General features: G+C 37.4%; 1 protein-coding gene across 1 annotated transcript; it reads left to right on the top strand.

Moving 5' to 3' along the window:
- The first annotated feature begins 3,694 nt into the window (after nucleotides 1-3,694).
- LOC141900046 (QRFP-like peptide receptor) lies at nucleotides 3,695-20,434 on the top strand. The gene is made up of 6 exons (XM_074786752.1): nucleotides 3,695-4,059; nucleotides 14,789-14,910; nucleotides 15,856-15,979; nucleotides 16,899-17,101; nucleotides 18,404-18,536; nucleotides 18,898-20,434. The coding sequence occupies exons 1-6, from the start codon at nucleotides 3,736-3,738 to the stop codon at nucleotides 19,288-19,290; spliced, it is 1,299 nt and encodes a 432-aa protein (XP_074642853.1). The 5' UTR covers nucleotides 3,695-3,735; the 3' UTR covers nucleotides 19,291-20,434.
- The last annotated feature ends 1,479 nt before the right edge of the window (nucleotides 20,435-21,913 follow it).

Genomic DNA, 21,913 nt, shown 5'->3' with positions numbered 1-21,913 from the left:
CGGGGAATTCAAGGTTGTTCTATACAATGTAGCTATAACCTCATTTTTAAACCTTTTAAGAATACAGCTGTAAAAGGTAACAAATGCTCCACCGCGTGGCTTTTTTCGTTTCTTCATAGGGATGCTACTGGTCAGTCCGTACCCGGCTGACTTTAATTGGGGATAATTTGTCCTAATATCCCGTTTGTTAAACTAATATAGAACGTTGTGATCGATTGCTGCAATTAGAAATTTGTGTCATTTGAATCGTAGTGTGAGTACGTGACCGTCGTTTCCTCGTAGCTATTATCTCACTTCTCCACGTGCTGTGAGTTAACCTTCCGCCTACTGGTCTAATTTGAAAAACGGAACTCTAATCAAATGCACCCAGACTTCAAAAATCACGAGGATGGATAGGTATTCAATACATCATGTGGTCGAAACTTAATTAAGACCGATCGGCTCTAGATTTACAGACCACATATAAAATGACAGATTCGTGTACTGGAACAAAACGTAGCTCAATCTTGACATATTTCGACTTCTAGTTTGCATCTCCGTATATCGATTGCAGCAGCCAATTCGTTACAAATGGGACCTAAACTCTATACGGAAATTACATGCCAATCTTTGTTAAGCTTATAAATTCTGCTAGTTGCGTCTGAAGTTTCTTTTTTCCGCGACGAAAACAAATAATTTAGTTGAGTGTTAAGTGCCGTCACTAACATCGCCACATCAATATTTCACAATCCATATACCTTGAAATTCTGTAAGGACAGACGTTTTAAGGCATTAAAGTAGAAACTAACAAAATCACGCGACTATGACGAATATTTGATTAAGCATCCAGTATTTTTCACACGGAATCCAAATGGACAATTGCTTCGGTTATTTGCAACATCTTACATGGCGGAACAAAACTTCAATTTAGAAAATTACAGCTGGGAGATACATATACCCGACTGAATGAAGAATACATGTATTCGTTATGATGTGTCGTTTAAAGTTTCATGTGTCCATGCGTGACCTCATGTGAGGCTTTGGACTTGTTTCCTTTTGTTTATAATGATTGATACTGAACTAACATAACCAATGATACTGTTCTGATAACTATATATTATGATTTGATGTGGAAATGGTGTAAATAAACGATCGATGGGTCTGGAAACTAATATTCTATTTGTTCAGCGCATACTTTACTAATATGGTTAGGAACATTGTACCTATATAACATATCGAACAAATCATTACTCAATCTACACGAGAGGTTTTTATTGTTCGCGCCATCTTAAAAAGAAAATAAATTCGCTAAAAAAGCCTCAAAATGCTTGTCGAAATAATCATCGTTCGATTCTGACATCGTGAATGGTTTTCCAGGCCTCCACACGTATACGTATAATCAGTGCAACGAACGACCCCAGAAATAGCATATGTATCTCAAGAATCTTCACATCAGCTTCCCTAGGAAGAGGTGGCAATGATTTGACACTTGAGGTGTCGGAAAGGAATTCAGATCAATCATTTCTATTTACGCGCCACACCTTTAATGACCTTTCAGGGCCCTTTCCATGCGATATTCATGTCACACATCCCCAAATGTTCTGAAAAATAGGATAGAGGTTGTTATCATTGATATACCATTATGACAGCGTAATTAACGACGAAAAACAAACTTGATATTCTACGATGTTCTACGATGTCATTTCAAGCCGCCTCATCTAACACGGACGCATCGAACTAACATATGTTACGAGCTTCCCTCAAGCTTTAAATGAAGATACATTACCATCTACATTATTGTCTTATCTAATCTGACGTGACTCCTTATTAGAAATATGATGAAGAGGATCATCAATTTCAAGAGCGCCTATATGCAGATGTCGCATGCACGGAATGAAATCCATTTGTCCCTGTCAATTTCATTCTATAGGATTTCGAAAAGTAGGTTCAGATTTCATTGCATAATGCTTCAACACTTTGCAGAAATATGTTGCCGGATTTAATGCGAATGGATTTTTTTTTAATTAATGTTCGGGCAAAATTGCTGTCAATATCTTGAAATAAGTCTCAGTTGAGGCGTGTCAGTGGGACACCTGGCGCTTCTATAACCAGCTAGAGAATATTGCTATTGAGATTAGATAAGGGTTGGTTTTGTTTTTATACGCGTTTACTTGTGAATAATATGACAAATGATCGAGGGCCGCAAAAAATGTACATTCAACGCAGTTCCGTGCACAATTTGCAGGAAAGACAGGACAATCAGTCATTCAAGCAGGCAAACACAGATTACCAGCAATCAGGCCGTCATACACATCACACTAGTTTGGCACCTTCCGGTTACGCTATATGCATATTTTTACGGCCATCATAAAGCAAATGAACCCGATATCTAACACTCGCCCAAGGAACTCTATTTCGTTGACTTGTCCTTCTATTAATGAGGTGATCTCGGTTTTCGGTCGACGTCCATTCCCGCTGTTGGTCATCAATCTGAGGAAGTATTGCCTTCCAAGCGAACAATAGTCTAATATTCCTATTCGTACGATTTCATTCGTGTCTTGTTTCAGTAATTGTGCGATGCACCTCTTAGAGTTTTCAATAGATAGATATAAAATGATGAAAGTTTACCAGTTATTTTCCTTGGACGGGATGGTGTTCATAAAATGCGTGTGACCTTTATCAACCATCATTCCCCAAGACGTCTGCACTAATTTCATCGGTGAAAATATTATAGAATCTCAGGAGTCTTTTATTTGAATTTTTCATAGTTCTTGAAAGTTGCATTGTCTAAAGTGTCATTGTTTCAAGCAGACAATATACGCGGAACTGTATTGTAGTCAACCGCGCGACATAAGCAAATATCAGTGTTTTCAATAAATAGCTTCTTTTCAACTGTACCATCCTCTTTTCCAGACTTTGGTGACACGAAGCACGAGAAAAGCCGTGAGCTGACGCATAGAGATTGTTGATTACAGTTGCAGATTGTAAGTAGGATGGACGGACGCGTGTGTCCCACAATAGAGGCTACACGGTAAATCACAGCAGCAGTAAAATGTGCAAATCTCAAAGGACTTCGTTTCGGCGATGTCCGTTACGCTGGCTGTGACCCGGACTGAATCTATGAATAAAGTCAAGACACCATGTCATCGATGAAGATGACGATGATGATGATAAAGATAATGCGACACTTGTTGCGGGATCGGAATTCACGTCTACTAATCGCGGTATAGTATATCACCGGTGAGTCGAATCGAAGAAACTATATTTCGTTACTAGCACCTTGTGAAGTGTGGAGTCGGTGAGATTCTTTACACCGGAGGGTGTATTTCTGTCGAGGCAGAATAATTATATCTGAAAATATTGACGGCAGCGGCGGCAGCGGCGGCACCGATCACCTGATGAGCGGGTTTAAATCGACGCTACACTAAGCTCCAGGCGTCATACGTGAATCTCACTACGAACGAAAAGCATTAGCCACCGATTGACCAAAAACTACAGCTACGTCGGTTTCTTCATCGTGAACTTTCTTATGAAAATTCCCCGAAATTCTAACCGTTTAGAATCGGTGCTTTCTTACATTAACCACTGCAGCTAATTTACAATAGTCTGTGACCGAGTTCGGATAACGGAAGTTTGCGGGACTGTTTGTGCCGATCTGATTTGCATAGACCGATTGCAATTACATTCGGCAAACAGTTACGGATGTTGACGTAGATACAGAATCGGGCAGGTGGTGTTCCTTATAACGATCGGACAATGCCGTACACCACAGCGGGCTCTAATAGCACTGGTGGACTGCACTCCTTAGTTTTAGACATATATGATGTGATTGCAGATAACAGTAGCAATGAAACCGACTATCATTACAACAGACAGGACGCACTTGCTTATTATAATTTGGCGGAATACATCCCATCAGGGATCGTGTATGCGGCGACATTTTTATTGGGGGTTGTCGGTAACGCATTGGTGATATTTTCAATTTGTCGGTTCAGGCGAATGCAAAATGTGACGAATACATTTCTGACGAGTTTGGCTTCGGCGGACTTGATACTGATTCTGATATGCGTCCCAATAAAGGTAAGAAAATGCTTTATTGATTTTAAATATGAACAAAAAATCAAACATGCGATGTTGACTTCAGCAAATGCTTATATATATATATATATATATATATATATATATATATATATATATATATATATATATATATATATATATATATATATATATATATATATATATATATATATATATATATATATATATATATATATATATATATATATAGTGATAAATGAAGTGTAATTTCGCTTAAGAAACGATGTTTTTTACTCATAAAAAAGAATGTATAATTAAGTACTACGATTATCATAATCAAACCCGAACTGCGAACTAAACCCTGGATTTTATCGAATTTTTAACGGTTGCAATTAGATATTCATAATTTAATCTATATAACACTTTTACGCGAAAGGGGCTTATGATTATGAATGGTAAAGGTATTGTACTCGACAGTTAAAAGCCATTCTCTTCGTAAACATGTGCGTATAAGTCATTGAGTATGTATTGTATGTCTACACTCACTCGTACTTGATACTGATGGTTTATCATGTGAATATTATATGACAAATTGATGCAGATCAGCAATCTTAATGGTCGTATTTGAAGGAGGTCGCAAATGCTCGCTGTCATTGGAATGAACATACGAATCTTGGAGAATATGAATAAGTCATTTTTCACGAACGGTTCTTGTATATATTTGCATTTAAAACGTTTGAAGCGGTTTAGGTTGACGTAATCATTATCGTTTTCATACGAATAGTGTTGCTGCGCTATGAAGTAAGATCTTCTTACTTCATTCGTTTCGAATCCCGACGTTATATATCTTTACACAATATATACGCGTCGAAGTGTAAGCAATAACGCACTTCCCAACCACCTATATCGCTGAGTAAGTTATTTAGACGATTTTCTCGTTCGCGAAACTTGATTCCAAACTATTAGCATTTGTAAGTAAATCTGCGGTGAGGAAAATGCGAAACAATGAATCTAACGTGGTAAACCGATTTACCGATATCTACAAATAGCGGCACCTCGGTAAAAGTACGGGTATCTTTAAACATTGATAAGACCACTCCTATAACACTTGCATCTTGGTGAATCTTTGATTTTACGCATCTTGATGAAAATCTGGATAATAGAATCATTAGTTTTCGCTCGGTATCGATGTTTATCAACTGATTATCACCGAATCATGAGCTGAAAAAATATGCGGAGAGAAAAAATGTTTAGATAAACCCATCTCATTTTCCGGCCGTTAATCGAGTAAAGTTTGTCGATAACGAGAGGGTAATTGGGGGTAAAACTTGCGGCTTGAACTATACGATTTTTATTATCGTTTTAAAGCGTTGGTCCATATATTCTCGACGGAGGTATTTAAACAGCGGGCAATGATCGAATAAATTGAGATATATCGGTAATCGATGGGCTACTTAATAGACTTCGTGATATTTATCAGTGCTAATCTTTTCTCCTTGGGAAGAAATCCCTGGAGGTAAAATATCGTAGCGTGTCAATTTCGTCGATCAGATAAAGCCATGGCGAACAGTTAAATCGAGATAGCGGCGGTTAATTTAGCACTCGTAACGCCGTCTTGTAGTACTCACCGAGAGTCGAATATATGCCAATACTTTCTCAGTCGGAAAACAACAAATGTATGTTGATAAAACGAGGGGTAGTTTACGTGAACGATAAAACGTTAAAGTGATTTATTTGGTCGTTAGTTAAGTTAACGCTTCGAACGGCGTTATATACAGTCGATTCGGCTTACAACGAAAATCTCAGTAATACGAGGAATCTAAGAATTCTCGGCTTTTCTTTAAGCATTTTCCTATAAAAATGAGTACGATCGCACGTTAATGCGGAATTCCCGGTAATACGATATAGAATTTACGATCTCCTAAGCTATTCATTTCTACAGTAAATAAACACGTTTCGTACGATGGTCCATAATCAGTTCCCCATTTTTCTAAGATGGACTCGTGCGCATCATTTATACGTAGTCTGAATCTATTAATTGCACGCCAAGCACGAGGGTATTGTCCGACAGTTGACGTAAATAGCAACCGGACGGTATTTTCAGGTAATTATGGAATTCAGGTAATCATGGATTAGTTTTTATCAAGTGGTTTACACGAAATTCGGTTAGTGCGATGATTTTTCATTTTCCCACAGACATCGTACTAACGAGGCTCGATTGTATTATGACCACGATGTAAGAATCCGTATTGATACAATACATGCGTAAAATGCAGACGAAAAAACCGCCAAGAATAGATCCACCTTTAATAATGAGTCTGCATTTCAGCTCTGAAATTCTATATCAGGTGATAAGTATACTCCAAAATGGCTTCGCTGACGTCATCAAAAGCAGACAGTATAAAAAGCTGTCAGATTTCAATATAACTGTCTGGTTGACGTCCGTAAACATTTTGCTTTGATGCGTATTTAGTGTTCCTTACAAAGCCACCACGCCTACCGTCAACGAAGCAGGCAATCCAAGTACAAATATGGTCGGATGGTTGGTGAATTAACAGCTGATTTGTTTTAAACCGAGGTGTACAAAATAGGGAAATTCATGTAAACAATTCGTGTAAACAATCACCCATCCAGCCTGAACCGACAAGTGACTGGGTGGAGTAGGTCATGCCAAAACCTCGATCTTTTTCGTTTGGCTAAGAATTTAGATTTCCTACTAAAAGATTGGTTCTCGTGGGGTGATGAATACTGAAGTCCCTGTTCATTTGTAGCAAATCCAGTCGCATAAGGTTTCATGCGTTGAAGTCACTCGTTTCGTTATCAGCCAACACCAGCCTGCTTCATTGTTTACGCGTGTTCTTCCTTGTATTTTCAATTCCGTATCATTTGCTGCTCGAAGATATTCAACATAATTTATTTGATGAAAATTTTCACGCAGACAAAAATTCAAATATTGTTCAGTTTCGTATCGGACGAGCCCGTTCGCATTTTCGTTCTAATTAATCAAAGAAACCCGTTTGAGCGTTACTAAATGAAATTCTCTGAGGATCTGCGCTGACTCGCACCGGGTTACGAGCTCTGAATTGTTAACGGAAAGACGTATGTGCTTGTCGTAAACGATATGTCCGATACCTACCGTCTGAGCCGATCAAAGCATTTAGCGATCTTCATGTCGCGTTTATATCAAACCGCTGTAGATACTTTTAAGTCAGTGACGTTTATCCGCAGTAGAAGACTGGAACTTGTGATACTTAATCATTTGATTTCTGCGAGATTTTATGAGTGAAAGTATTTCGTTCAGGCGGATAAAACAATAGATATATATTTTAGATGTCGTAAAAGCGATGCTTCCTCTTCTTCGACCTTTCCCGCAGTGAAATTCTATTCCACCTGGATTGATTATTGATATAGCAGCAAGTCGAATGCAAAACTCTCCACGGTGAAAGTCGCAAAGAGCGTCTTTGAATATTGTGATTTAGATAGGAAAGCTGTGTTACCGGTATCTTTTGCTTGTACGCGTCGCAGCGATCAATTCACCAGAATAAATCCGACACGTCCACAAATCTCGACTTTAATTCATTTACCCGATGACTTATTTTGTATTCCGATTGTAAGTAATTCAGCTAAAAGACAAATATGTATCATGAACCTTACATATTTCTTTCAGCCCATTTTCCCATTTGTCTTTTTCGCAGACGATGCCAACGTTTAATTGGAAATATGCCTAGTGAGCGAATATCTAGAAAATCCGTATATAAAAAGAATATCAAATATACATGTTTTATGCACGTGGATTCCTCTTTATTCCGTTCAGTTTCCGGATTAATCGCACCTGACAGTAATGAATTCTAATTTAGCAAATCCAATTATAAATTGCAAACTTGATTATTTATTTAATCGGCGAAACGACGAAGAATATGACATTAACAAGTCAAACAGATGAATTGACGAGCTTATATTGTTCTTGTAGTGTTAAGTGTAGGGATTTGATTACTGTTGAGCAGTCGACAAACGGATTATTCGCTGGTTTATGGAGAGTAATGCAGCCATTCAATTTCCATTTTATTTTTGTACGTTCGCATCTTCAGTTTGGATGTTGCTTACCAGCACGAAGCTGTACGCCGTAATTTGATGGCTACGCGTCGTAATTGGTTCTGGCGAGTTTGCTGCGTACGCGGACACAGGGCGCTTGCTGGTCATGCATTTTTAACCCGCGTATTAAGTATAGTATTCACGCTGGTGCACAGTGCGGTCATAGAATCCTGTTTTCATTTCTCGGCATTAATGAAAACAATTAGTTAGATAATTGGCCTTGCCGAAGCGAATAAATCTGGTGGTCGGATGCATGAAGCAGCTGCCGCTGTTTGCCTGCGTAAATGCAATACATATTAAATGCTTGTCGCTTCGTGATAGTTTGAATAGATGAAGAATAATAACTGGGTATACCTGATACACGGGTGAATAAAATACTCACACGTGTCGATGGTTGGAGATCTCTTTAGTAGCAAAATTAGAAAAAAAAACAACGCAATATTTAGAGATTTAGGGGTTTATTGATGGCACCGATATAATGTGGTACCGGCACCGCGACTTTGGCAGGCGAGGATTCAGCGATTAACCGCCAGATGTCGCGATTTCAGTTGCTTAGCCTAATTAGTTACTCTTGTTTATTTCTGTTTAATCGTTTAAACGTGTGTATTTTAGTATATTGTGTATATTGTTAAATCTACGAATAGATACCTGTAAAATGGTGTAAATGAGATGGAAATTGAAAGTGAAATTCAATTTCTTTTACATTTCAATTAAATTCTAATCGACTTTTCTTATCAGTTAATCAATCTTTCAGTGAAATACATAAACACGCGCAGAGTGAGAAAGCGAAGTTTATATCTATCCAATTTTCAGTTTTGGAAGCCTTAAGATAAAGTTCAAATTTCATTTTCAAATGAAATAATTTTGACTACGAATAACTGTTGCGCGAGTGTAGGAACCCCTTCGTCGAGCGATAGTCGGCGGATATATTGATAATAACGCGTCATGTCGTTGAAGTTGAGTTGGACGATTTCAGATTTATACCGATATCGGTATCACGTTTGAATTAGCGCTCAGTTATTCTCGCAGCTGACTTCCGTTAGCTGTAGGGGTTCGAATTCTCGCCAGACGAGTAACGGCGTCTGACTCGTGGTTAATGGCTTCCGACCGCTTCAGGTAGAGTCTAAGATTACATTTGGCGGTGGCATCGTAGCGTTAGCCAAACGAAATTATCAGCTCGTTCGAAAGGATAATATTCTTTACATTCGTTTTTATTCGTGTCCAGAAGGAAGTCACAAAGATGGCTCAGTTACTGATGTACAAAAGCATCGACGCCGATTGATCAGATTTACGATCGTCGATCGATGAATATCTTAACGGCTTTACTGCCCTTTCAGACGGTGAGAACAGAATACGTAAGGACTATTGACGACTCATATCTATTAGAGAATGTTTAAACCGTTTATGGCCAGCGGTAAAAATAATGTTTATTTTATTTATCATTGATAGCGAGAAGCGCAGTAGTTATTCGGAATTGTACGATGTCGATGACACTTGCAGTACATTTTCACACATAAATCCTATGAATTAACATATACTTGTTGATTGCTTCTATATTGAATTTTACTGATTGAATCGACCCGAGACGAGCATTTGGTATTTCTCGATGGATAACTGAAACAAAAGAAAGTGTCTCTTAACTATCAGAAAATACTTAGCTATGCGTGACAATGGTAGTCGTGGTGGTTACTATCAATGAGCAGCGAATGGAAAGTCATTTACCCACATGTAACGGGACAACTGAAGATTAAAATGATGCCATCACTTCATGAATAAAATCAAAGATTGCAAATTCATACGTTCTACAAGTGCCGGCAAATCGCAACGCTTCACCTTGGAGTTATCATTCAGATGATTACTCCAAGGCCTCGCCAACGATTTAAACTGATCTTCAGCGTAATCCGCGCAGCAATTGGCTTAAGTCACGTTACAAAGTCATATTTGCATATAGATGAATACTGATTCGCATGACAGATTCCAAAATTCGAAATCCCTATTCTTTGTTGTCATATTGCTAAGTCGGGACAGTCAAACACACGATGACGTCACGAGCACGGCCGTCTATTCAATGGTTAAGCTGTTTCAGTATGGCGCCCACGTAGTCGACAACGCGTCCATCTTCTCAACAGATCTTCCCTGATTCCTCGAACCTCTTTCGATATTCCACGAGGGTTCGGCCTGACGTTTGCGAGACGCATTAAAAAGAGCATAGAAAAACAACGTGTTGTCGCGTAAATCGAGTTCCATTACAAATATCTCACTAATTGGTACACGATGGTTCTATATCTAGCTACGACTTTTAAGAATTGAATGCACGGCTTACCGATTTGAAAGGCTATCTATCTCGCGGGAATTTTGTTGATATATCAATCCCCATTCCCACAGGGAAAAAACGCCGTCTTTTCAAATTCGAGCACAAAAGAAAATCGTAATGACTGATCTTTCAAATCTGGCACGCAACCCTTATCACCTTGTAGTGTGAGACGAACGGATGACGTGTGCTGTATACGGTTACTCTCAAGATTTCAGTCTAAACCTTTTTGTTCCCTGAATTAATCCGAACTTAACCGTGTTCGATATGTCATGCTATCTATTGCTAAAAATAAGAACAACCTTGCCTCACCTTAAATGCTTTCTCGCTGATTTTGAACATGAACAAGGAAGGAGACAGATATTCCTCCTCGTTAATTCAAAGGTTGAAAAGTCGAAAACGTTAAAACGGTTGCAAATAGTGTGGCCTACTTGATAATCCATTTCTTGTCACGGAAATTAGGCCCACCTACGCCGCTGAGTTTAACCGAGGCTAATCATTCAGACTTAACAGTCGGATTATTATTAGTGATGTCGTAAAACGAAGAAGAACGCCTCGTGTTTCCTGTCAATTAGACTGTCTATCAGACAATTTAACTTTGATGAGAGTCGTTATTTCTACGTATTTTCAATTCTGAGGACTTTGGTTAATCGAGTCACCGATATACTCTGGGTAAAGAGAGGGTCTTAGCATTGATTTTCCAAGTTTGTACCTCGACGTCTCCTGTCTTCCAATTGTCTTGGTTTTTAAATTTCGATAGACAGCATTGACTTTTAATTCAATTATGCTGTTTTGATGCGTCTAGAGCCGCTTGGTTTCGGGAAGCATATAATTTTCAAATGAAATCTTTCGCCGATACATACTAAAACGTCTATCTTTAAAGATATTGAATTTCCCTCACTGGTGCCGGTCGCATTACGGCACAAAGCTTCCCGAGCAGTTCGTCTGCAGTTTCGCCACTTAAGACGTGGATCAGGCCTACAAACATGTTCGTCGGAGTTCTCTTTGATTAAAAATCAAAGCCGATTCCGGGCTACAGTGTCTCCGGGAAAGTTACAATCACGACAGACATACTTCACAAATCCTATCTTCATTTCAATGATTCGTCATTTTTGATACGTATAGATATATACGTGTATTAGTTAATCTAGTCGAATCAATTCTTAAGAAGATGTTGATGAACACATCTCAAACCCGCTGATGTCTCATAACATATCGTTGGTGGTTTTGATGATCGGCCACATGTGATGATTGATGTGTGTGTCCTCTCTTTGCTAATAATCTCACAGATATTCTTCGACAGGGAATACAGGAAACGTATTTGATTTGATCGTTCTCCGCTGCTGCCGCTATTCGACAAAATCCATGTAACGAAATCTCATTCGTTTCGGTTTGGTTGGATTGTCACAAAAATCAGTGCATCCGCGTTCATTGGCAATTTCAAAGCCCATCCCTGTACCTACTTCTGAAGCTCGTCGTTCGATTTTTTAAAAGTTACCATCAACATCTAAAGCCAGCTTATTTTGCTGAAGAACCGGAAATCAATTTTCTGCTTCTTTTGTTTCATTTCGCCATGAGATCCCAATGATAACGTGGATAAACAGTAAAACACGTTATATTTACCAATCTATCATCTTTACGCAAAATATCAAAGGCAATTATAGTGAATAGAAATAGTAGCTGAATATCTCAGATTATTATATCTTGATGATTGTCGTCGACAAAGTGAAATTGAATCGGATTGTAAGAGTGTATTATAACTAACTCCACAAAATACATTTGATGTATGTGAGACGTTAATGGCTCATCAAAAATAAATCGACTTCGAACGTCAAGAATCGTTATTCACCATTAGACTAATTGAATCGGTTACGAGAAAATCATCGTGAAAATCATCCATTTCCCCGTTTTTGATATTCTTCATCGTAATTGATTGACGTGTGGGTTGAGATTGATTATTAAAACGTTGACTTGAAATATCGGGAGAAAGAACAAATTGATTTAAGTCGTAGTCGTCATTCATATTGAAATCGTTTTGATTGAACTAGACAATACATTCGCTCTGGAATTAATTTCATGAATTGTAAAACCAGTGCGACTACGTCGTGGCCAATATTAACCCCTCTCAAAGGAAGAAAACTTGTTGAAAGCTAAAATCCTAACGCACCTTCTCGCCGGACTGACTCCACGGAACACGGTAGAGTAAATCTTCAATGGAGAAATAATGTCATTAGGAAATTAATCTGCTCACCATATTTCTTGTAAATGACCTTTCTATTAAATAAGTTCCGTGATTACATGACAACTAAATGACAAATGTCAAAGTAGCAATGCTTTTTAACATCTTGATTTTTTGTTTTTGTTTTTAAAGAAAGTATTAGTAAGGAATGTGTACATCAAATGCGCTTTACGTTGTGAATAAGATTTTTCAATGTATTCATTGATTTCATAACGATCAATTGATTATGACTTTTATGATTCAGAGTAAAAGGTTTATACAATTTCTAAGCATATGGAATATTTTGAAGATCCGTTTTTTAAAAGAATATATTCACACGATTTATAATACAGTATCGTGGTTTGGTCGATGCACAAAATCATCCTTGACGCATTATTTTACCACTAGTTATCCTACAAAGTGTTTAAAGTACCCTTAACTAACCGATTTCAATCAATTCGAGACGAACAAACTTAAATTAAACACACAGAAAGAAATGTGTGATTTCACGCAATCAGACAAGTGACTGTAAAGTAACCCTGAGCACACAGTAAGCCCGCAGTCAATCGTCGTCACTCTTATCAATTATTTACTGAGATTTCTAGAATTTCTTTGCTTTGCAAATAATGTGTGGCAAATTAAAAACCTCGTGGGACTAGCGAGCACGAATTGTTGTTATTTTACACACCGAGGGTTGGCCCTTGAAAAAGATTCCCGAGATTCAACATGACCTCGTTAATCCGATTACCAACACCAGACGTCTTTTTAACATCGAAGTTCCATAGTCATGACTTAGAATCAAAACCAGTCTCAAAACCGCCTTAGTGATGTCAAAGCCACTTTGACAACTTAAGGCAAGTCTTAAAATGAAAGACCATTTTGGTCTCGACTATGGAACCTGCCCCAGTCTCATTTCAAAGCCTTTGACACATGCATGAGGAACAAACCATTTTTCTTAATTTGGACTAAGTTCTTTCGAATCTCCTATGGTAGAATAGAAATCGTCGTAACGTTTGTACGGAAAAAAATAGTAGAGCAACATCTTTCAGATTGCCACTACTGATTTATTATCCGTTCGTTATTTCGAATATTAGGAATCTTCTTCAGTTGTTAATAGCACGTTCCGCGCACCTGTTTCTTTCGGTTTAGAAAGTGGAAATTGGTGTTTTTTTTACCGTTGAATAATTTGACATCAAACGTATCATCCACGGTGTTGTGTAGCGAATTTTCATTAACCGAACCAGAAGCATTTTCAAGACCGTACGACCAAAATATCACCACAAAATGAATCCTGAAGAATTCTTCGAGATAGAATTGATAGAAACAGAGGATTTATACATTCTAACGTCGTTTAGCATCGGGGCAAATGGAAACACTCTTCGTCGATCTTACTCAATCGGGAGATGAGACATTCATCCCTAAAATGGATATTGATTTGAATTGCCTCCGGAAATATGAAAGCAGCTTCGAATGTTGCGAGTGTTGTTCATTTTAAGTGCAATCTTCATTCAATCTGTTTATCAGATTAGTTCAGCCTTTCACGGAATTTTTACGGAATCCTACGTATTATTCAATTTGTCGAAATTGATGTATTGCAAGATTTCGATTTTAACTTCTTGAAACGTAATGATTTATTTCGGAGTCAATTAAGTTTGAATGAATAACAGTTTGTCGGGTATTTGCGAAAGCACTGGCGTAGAATGTCAGTGGAAAAACTGATAACATGAATTTTCGTTTTTTGATTTGCGATTTTCAGCAACTGAAAATTCTTCTCAAATGTATCTTTCAATTGTATTCGATATTTTATTGTATTTGATATTTTGATGTGATATTTACACGGTAAGTTACTGCAACGAAAGCCGAACGAACAATTCCTCATCACAAAACTCAAAACGATGTAGCAATGTATGTGTGTATTGAAAATCGTACACTAATATAACGAAAGATGAAGTCCAAAAAGTTTCCTTATTAGCTTAAAGGAAAGAATTAATCTTTCGTTGTATTAGTGTGAGATTTTCTATACATCGTCACAACGCGGAATAGTGTTTTACCAATGGTTAACGATGTAGTGATATCATTGACCGCTCGATTAGATTTTGAATGCTACCATACATAGAGTACATTTGATATTTTCTCATATTTTCCAGTTCGCCAAGTTTTTAACGTACACTTGGGAATTCGGCGAATTTCTCTGTAAGTTCGTTCACTATATGATGAACGTATCGGCCATTTGTTCTGTCCTCACATTGACATCTATGAGCGTAGAAAGGTGAGTTTTATTTCATCAAATAATATTCGTAATAACAAATCATTAAAAGGACAATATGATGATCATGCTATATTTTACACCGTATATAATAACATGATTCTATTTAACTTCGTTGATTGAATGGACGAATTATCTTTCTTACGAGCGTTTCGTATTTGTAAATTGAAGAGTCACGAGGCACTTTGGGAGCCTTTCCTTCATTAATTACGAAATAATTACGCTTAAAACCATTTGCCGTTTGCTAAGTATGATAGTTTTGATACCCGTGGGGAGTCAGAAATTAATCAAGAATTCACTCGAAGAGCTTATAGATATTTGTCTTGTGCGGGTATTGGCAATTGGTTATAGCAATCTGAAAACGATTTACTTACCAAAACTCGTAAAGCGAATATTACATTGATCGTTCTTTTAATTATGAAATAACAAAATGTGCGATGAAGTGAAGAGAGCCCGCATGATGTTTGTCTAGGTAAATGGACATAAGTGCCATCTATGGGTAGGTGGTCCTATTGAGTTTACCTTCGTCGCATCGCTTCGCAAACAGTCACACGCGAATAGAAAGTTGTTGGAGCCGTGTAAATGAGAAATCGAGTAGTTTACGTCTCTCGGAAACGGAAATTCGATCTGCGGTCGCGCTGATGATTGTAGACTAATTTCTATGACGCTGAACGCTAGGTACCGCGTGCGTTAGAAGACACATCGTCTTCGGGTGACAATAAGTTCAATTTCGACCTAGTCGAAAATGCGTATCAATTTCCTATTTAGCCACATTTCCAAGACCTTGAGTTTTATAAACTCGGCTTCTATTCATTGGGGGCTGGGGTGAAATAGCCTCACACAATATGCGGGAGAGGATAGGCATCTATTGTATTTCACGAATGTACTGTGTTGCCGTAAACGCCTCACATATCATAATTGGGATTTTTTTTTTTTGCTTAATTGTAGATATTATGCCATATTGCATCCGATGAAAGCCAAATATACGTGTACACCTAGTAGAGCTCGCCGAGTCGTCCTAGCAGTATGGGTTTTGTCATTTATTCTATCAGCGCCGATTTTAATTGGGCAGGTAAGTGCGGATCATATCACAAAAAAAATATCATTCCGGTCTAGGGTATCAATACAGTAACCGACACTAATTGGCGCCTAGTTTTCTTACTAGATCCATCTTTATGTACGACATCTAAAAACTATAAGCGTTTTAGCGAAAATCGATGCGTATCGCGAGCCGAAAAAAAACTGTCCCTGGTCTGTTCGAAAGAACTGTTGTTTGCAGATGACAAGCCTCTTATGAATAAATGGACCTGGAAATCCACTCTCCATCTCTTTCCGACGTCGAGTAATGCGCGCTGAAACGATATCCCCCGCACATAAGCGTGTAGCGGACAATAATTGCGCAAAGATTTACGGCAATTAGCGTTGTCTCAATTTGTGTAAAACAAGAAATTCCATTACAGACAGTGTCGGCATGATAAAGGATGAGTTGAAGACTTATGTTTTACATAAAAGACTATAAGAATTTTGCATTTCTTCGAAGTGCCGGCACACACCAGATGACGAAACGACACTCATTTTCAATGAATTTTGAAAGAATAATCCAAATATTATCAAACGAATGATTAAATAGATATATTCATAGGAAATTGATTTTCCCACCTACCCACCCAGTGTATCGCGTATATTTCACTGAAAATTGGTTCACTTAAAAGAAAATTGAATTCAAACGGAGGAAATTGATGTAGAACCTGGAGGATCCTTGCAAAATGCTCGTTTGCCACGGTAGAATAGGGATGCAGTACCTCATTGTTGATTTATTGGGACACTTAGCAAAAATGGATATCTATTCATTCAACTTTTGAAGGTCAAACTCTCATTCGCCTCGAAAGGCAGTATTTCATTTAAATGATTATCGAAAACATCTTCGATTAGGAGATTTAATTTTCATAATCTAAGAGAAGCTATATGTTACCTATGTTATATTTTTCTAGATTATGTCACGCGTTGGACCCGGACTCATGTTTTACTGGTGCGAGAAAAGTTTTTCAAAAAAGTTATATTCACAACTATACGAGATATACATGTTACTGTTGGTGTTGATAATTCCGTTGATTGTGATGTCAACGTCTTATTGCTGCATATGCCGTGAACTATGGATAGTCACTTCGAAACGTGTATCAATGACAGCTGGCAAGTGAGTATCGCAAACAAAATCATTTTCCAGATTTAGTAGATTTCGTATCATCATATGTCACATAAAAGCATCTCAGCAGTTACCCACAAACAGTTACAGATTCTGTAATAGCACTTATATTCCGACCACGAGTTCATACAACTGCTCGTCAATGTAACGAGATTGTGACAGGTATAGGTGATTGATAGGGAACTTACGAATCCGCTTTAATTCTTCTAACCCAGAGAACTACCTGATTACCGACAAACACTACTTATGGTAACGATGAAATGAATTGAAAAACGAAAAAGCTATTTGTTACTGAATCCCTTCGAAAACACAATTGAAATGCCCGGATTGGACGCTATCTGAAATAGGTCACGCGTGACAGTTAAACAAACCATGCTTTGCTCAATAAAAAATCATGATCTGGGTAGATAATTTAAGATTTAAAGATTCCGTGATTGCGGACAATAATTCTGTTTCTCCGCATCACATGTAGCGGAAATTGATCTCATACATCAATAGAGTTATAACCAATAAATCAGAAATGATATTCCGCGCTTATGACTTAACCGGTCGTTTTTGAGAGGTTTCTTGTTGAGCGACACAGACGCAATCCAGTTATACTATATTTGATAAATAGATACATCATAATATGTGACGTGTGTCACGTCCGCATAGAAAAAATAAGTACGTCACTTGAAACGGGGAAGGTCTACTAATCTATGGAGTTAGATATAAGTAGAATGTTCTTTTAATCTGATGCGCGTTGCTGGGGTGGCATTCATCTTCTGTTCTATGGCAAATCTAGTCCCAATTAAACGTCCGGGACATCTTCCTAAACGGTTCCATTATCTTGTGTCTGAGAGCAGTTACACTAAGTGCCCGTGAAATTAATCAATTATGGTAGCATCGTGTACGGTATCCTGTGTGTTAAAACTCGTACGAGTAGAATGCAATGAGATGTTGTTGTCATACTAAACGCCTTCTACGAGAACAAGATAAATTGCCCCATTTAGAAGGATCATCATCTCATATATAGATGGGTATAGTTTTACACGGTAGTCCAATGATAGGTTTGTGGTGAGCCTGGCCTCTTCGCTACTAAAAATACAAATTTGATAGCCAATTCAATGATTGAAATAGTAAACGTGTGGATATACTCTTGTACTAACTCGAATATGCGTTGGACATGTTCACTACGAATATTCATTTAAAAAGATTGACTTTCACGTGCTGGTTTCCTCCGAGTCACGAAAGAACGCACAGAAATATCGATGTCGTACGTTACGGTTCTGATGTTGTCGGTTATTTTTTCAGCGGAAGTGTAAAAAACGAAGCCGAAACAAGTTTCTCCAACAACAAAAAGCAGTATTCATTGAGTCAAAGTGGCAGAAAACCGATGCTAAAGAAAAGCCGCAGCGCAGTTGAAGACGATAAAACTAGAAAACAGGTAAACTATACACAGCGCGCTATATTTACTGTTCAAGAGGCCCCAGGTGACAGTAAAACGAATAAACTTTTTTTTAACTTCCTGATATACATTAGCACTTCCGTCGAGAACGATATAGCCTTTGTCAGAAAACTATAATTCCGATGTCGACGAATCCATTGTGCGCGGCAGATACAGTTGCGCTATTGAAGATGTATCACATCACGATATCACGTCATCAATGACACATAATAAAATCATTACTGTTATTTATCACGATAAACGAATATGTTTTTTTGAAAATGAGTGCTCATATTAATATCAATTCAACTTTAATTTTTAAAAGTATGGCGAATAAAGAATCATTTTTGTCTCTTCGTAGGTTATTAAAATGTTAGCGACAGTGGTGATTCTATTTGCTCTGTGTTGGGCACCATTTCTAGTGGATAACGTAATGACAGCTTTCGAACTCCTCGATCAAGTACATTACGACCATCTGAAGGTCATGCGAATGTGGTTTTCTCTGATGACCTATATGAACAGCTGTGTTAACCCTGTCGTGTATGCATTCATGTCGAAAAACTTCCGAGAAAGTTTCAAATATGCATTGTGTTCTTGCATACAGGGAAAAAACTACGGACATCGGCATCGTTATGGGCACACGCCATCATTTCAAACAAGGACTACGTCTCTCAGCCGAGGCGTGTCGCTGAAGACAGAGTTTGAGATGGACAAGTCACAATTTTCTGAATCTATCGATATGGATAGCGTCTAATCTTCTAAAAAGACGGCAATACACCTCAATAACACCCACGCATACACACTGGAGGAATTACCTTTTACTTTTAAAACACGATAAATGATTCAACTACAAAGATTAATTAAGAAATACGTCATAAGAATCTCGTAGATCGATTTATTTTTCATACAATGATTTCTCTTTATCAAACAAATATATTCAAATTTTAATCTTATAATACATTCAATTATGAAAGGTAATTGTAAAATTGTTAGTCGCTGCACAATAGATGTAAATCTAGCTATTGCACTTCTGCACAATTTCTTCTATACTGATAGAATTTGTCAATTATAGTTTAAACATTCGATAGCCTCGTCTAAATAGTGAACAAATACATTTCCCACTTTGCTAAACAAATCCCCTTTGATTTGAGAAGGAATTTGCACAGATTTTAGATGATTTAAACTGATTTGAAATTCACTTCACTGGTGTCTTGCAGATTGCGATAGAATGATGAAAAAATGTCCAAAGTTCGCTGTGGTTCCACGTGGAACAACGACTAATATTTACCCGACGGTGCCGTGGTCAAATAAACAAATAAATTAAAAAACAATGCTCTGTACTATGATTGGCAGAATATGCTATGAACTGATTGTTATAGTTTTTATTGCATTCCACGTTATACGGGGGTGACTGTTTTTGTCCATGATTTTAAAACTGTACTTAAATAATGCGAAATGTTTCTATCTGACGATAAACGCAACAAATGTATGTATAAAATAATGAATAAACCCTTGATTGAACTGGAAAATCCTTCGGTATTTCCGGAACTATCGCATAACGTTGAATACGTTGTATAACCAATTTTAATCTGTTATTGGTTTTCAAAAATTTGAAATTCTTGATGTTCTCTTTCAGCACTTAATCTCGCGCTGCTTTTCGCAACCTTTTCTATAATATTCTGTTACTCAAATTAGAGTAGAGGACTTCGTACATAGAGGTATATACGAAGCGAAGAAACTTTCAAATAAATTGCTACTACTGGATTACCAAGCCACACGGTAATTCAATCATGGGCAACGTTATTGCAGGGTGCCTGTAATAGATCGTGCTAATGTTATAAAAGTGTTCAATCGTTTGTTATGTTCGTTGAATGATAAACATATAATTTTATTTCTTAATTTTAGCTATAAATTATCTGTTTGTAATTTGTAAAGAAATTCATAGTAATCGTGTTATCTTTAAACTCATGAAAGATAAGAAATAAATGGTTTTAGAGTGAATTCACGAGAACTCATTGAACTACGTATCGTTATTCATTGAATGTAAATTCAAAACACTATTAATGTAAAACTTGTTCATAAATATCGTTATATATTTTAAGATGTTTTCTTGCAGGTTAGAAATGAAAATTGATTCATCGTATCATGTGTCATAGAGTTAAACAACACCTAGATAATTTTTAATGAAAAAATAAAGATATACGCAAATAAATGTTTTTTTAATGTTTGAGACTTTCTATCATTTCAATCGATATTTCAGTCGTGGAATCTCGTGTGGTATCAAAGACACAAAAACTATAATATTATAACCTAAATGTAGGCAATATCTGATACACGTTTGCTTGATATATCTGTATTATCACCATCATTCCTTGTGTTTCCATCATTAACAGATGATTACGTTATTTGTGTTTATTTTACGAGATGCTATTAACGAATTACTATCGACGTGCGTTCATCATCTCCGAATAGCCGTTTAGCGTTTCGAATGAGGGAAAACGCGAGATTTGGGAAATCATAGCGGACTTCAGATTATTCGCAGCGTTAATGATGAGACCGCCCACGTCCATCCATTAGAGAATTTGCGAAACCAAAACACAGACACGGGTCTTTATATCTACGTAGGTCGCGAGATGACGTGAGTCTTCTTCAATCCGTTCTACTTTTTTCCGAATGATTATCAAGCCAAATGCCAATTCCGAGAACGACGATTTTCACTCGCGCGAAGCAAACAATGGCTTCTGTATGTACGGCTTCGGTTGACGTGAGATAGAGGAAAAAAAACGGCGAGATATCATATCATTTTCTCAAACGACGAAAAGCTTAGTACGAATAAAATCTAATTTGTTTCATGTTTAGTAAAAAACTTGAAACAAGCTTTCTTCTTACTCCGAGTAGTTCAGTTTTAATACTCTTACTTTTTACGGATACAGATTGCATGAGGAAGCGTACCTTGCTTTTGATGCACGTAGCAGAACAGGGCCGGATCCAGGGCTTAAAGATGTTCTTACTTAAATTTTCATAAGTCTTCATACATTAGATTATGATGGCTAAAAGCTCGGAAATCGCTTCTCCATCAATCTAATTTTGAAATTTAGACCCTCAGAACACTTAAACTGTCGCCTTCTTTTTCTTAATTCTACATATAAGAAAACCACCTACAAAATATCCTGGTAGCGCCAGTGCAGGAGTTGGCCACATATCCTAAATTCGCTCCCATTTTACCACATTTTCTCCAAACCCCGGAATGAATCGTACATTCCTGAAAACATGATATTGTCGCTGTTATCAATGCATCAATCGAAAGGCTTACAGAAAATACCCGATCAAAATGGCGACTGGCAAACGTGAAATTGTTTGAAAGGCCATTTTCTAAA

Source organism: Tubulanus polymorphus, chromosome 2 (genome assembly GCF_964204645.1).
Source record: "Tubulanus polymorphus chromosome 2, tnTubPoly1.2, whole genome shotgun sequence".
NCBI classification, from domain to species: Eukaryota; Metazoa; Nemertea; class Palaeonemertea; order Tubulaniformes; family Tubulanidae; genus Tubulanus; species Tubulanus polymorphus.
The sequence above is the reverse complement of the archived record's forward strand: the minus strand, read 5'-3'. Positions and strand labels throughout refer to the sequence as shown.

What these genes read in the sequence shown, in the direction of transcription:
- LOC141900046 (XM_074786752.1), top strand. Translation starts at nt 3,736, where the DNA reads ATGCCGTACACCACAGCGGGCTCTAATAGCACTGGTGGACTGCACTCC. An exon ending in CGCCGATTTTAATTGGGCAG is followed by an intron (nt 15,980 to 16,898) that starts GTAAGTGCGGAT and finishes ATATTTTTCTAG; the next exon opens with ATTATGTCACGCGTTGGACC. An exon ending in ACGATAAAACTAGAAAACAG is followed by an intron (nt 18,537 to 18,897) that starts GTAAACTATACA and finishes GTCTCTTCGTAG; the next exon opens with GTTATTAAAATGTTAGCGAC.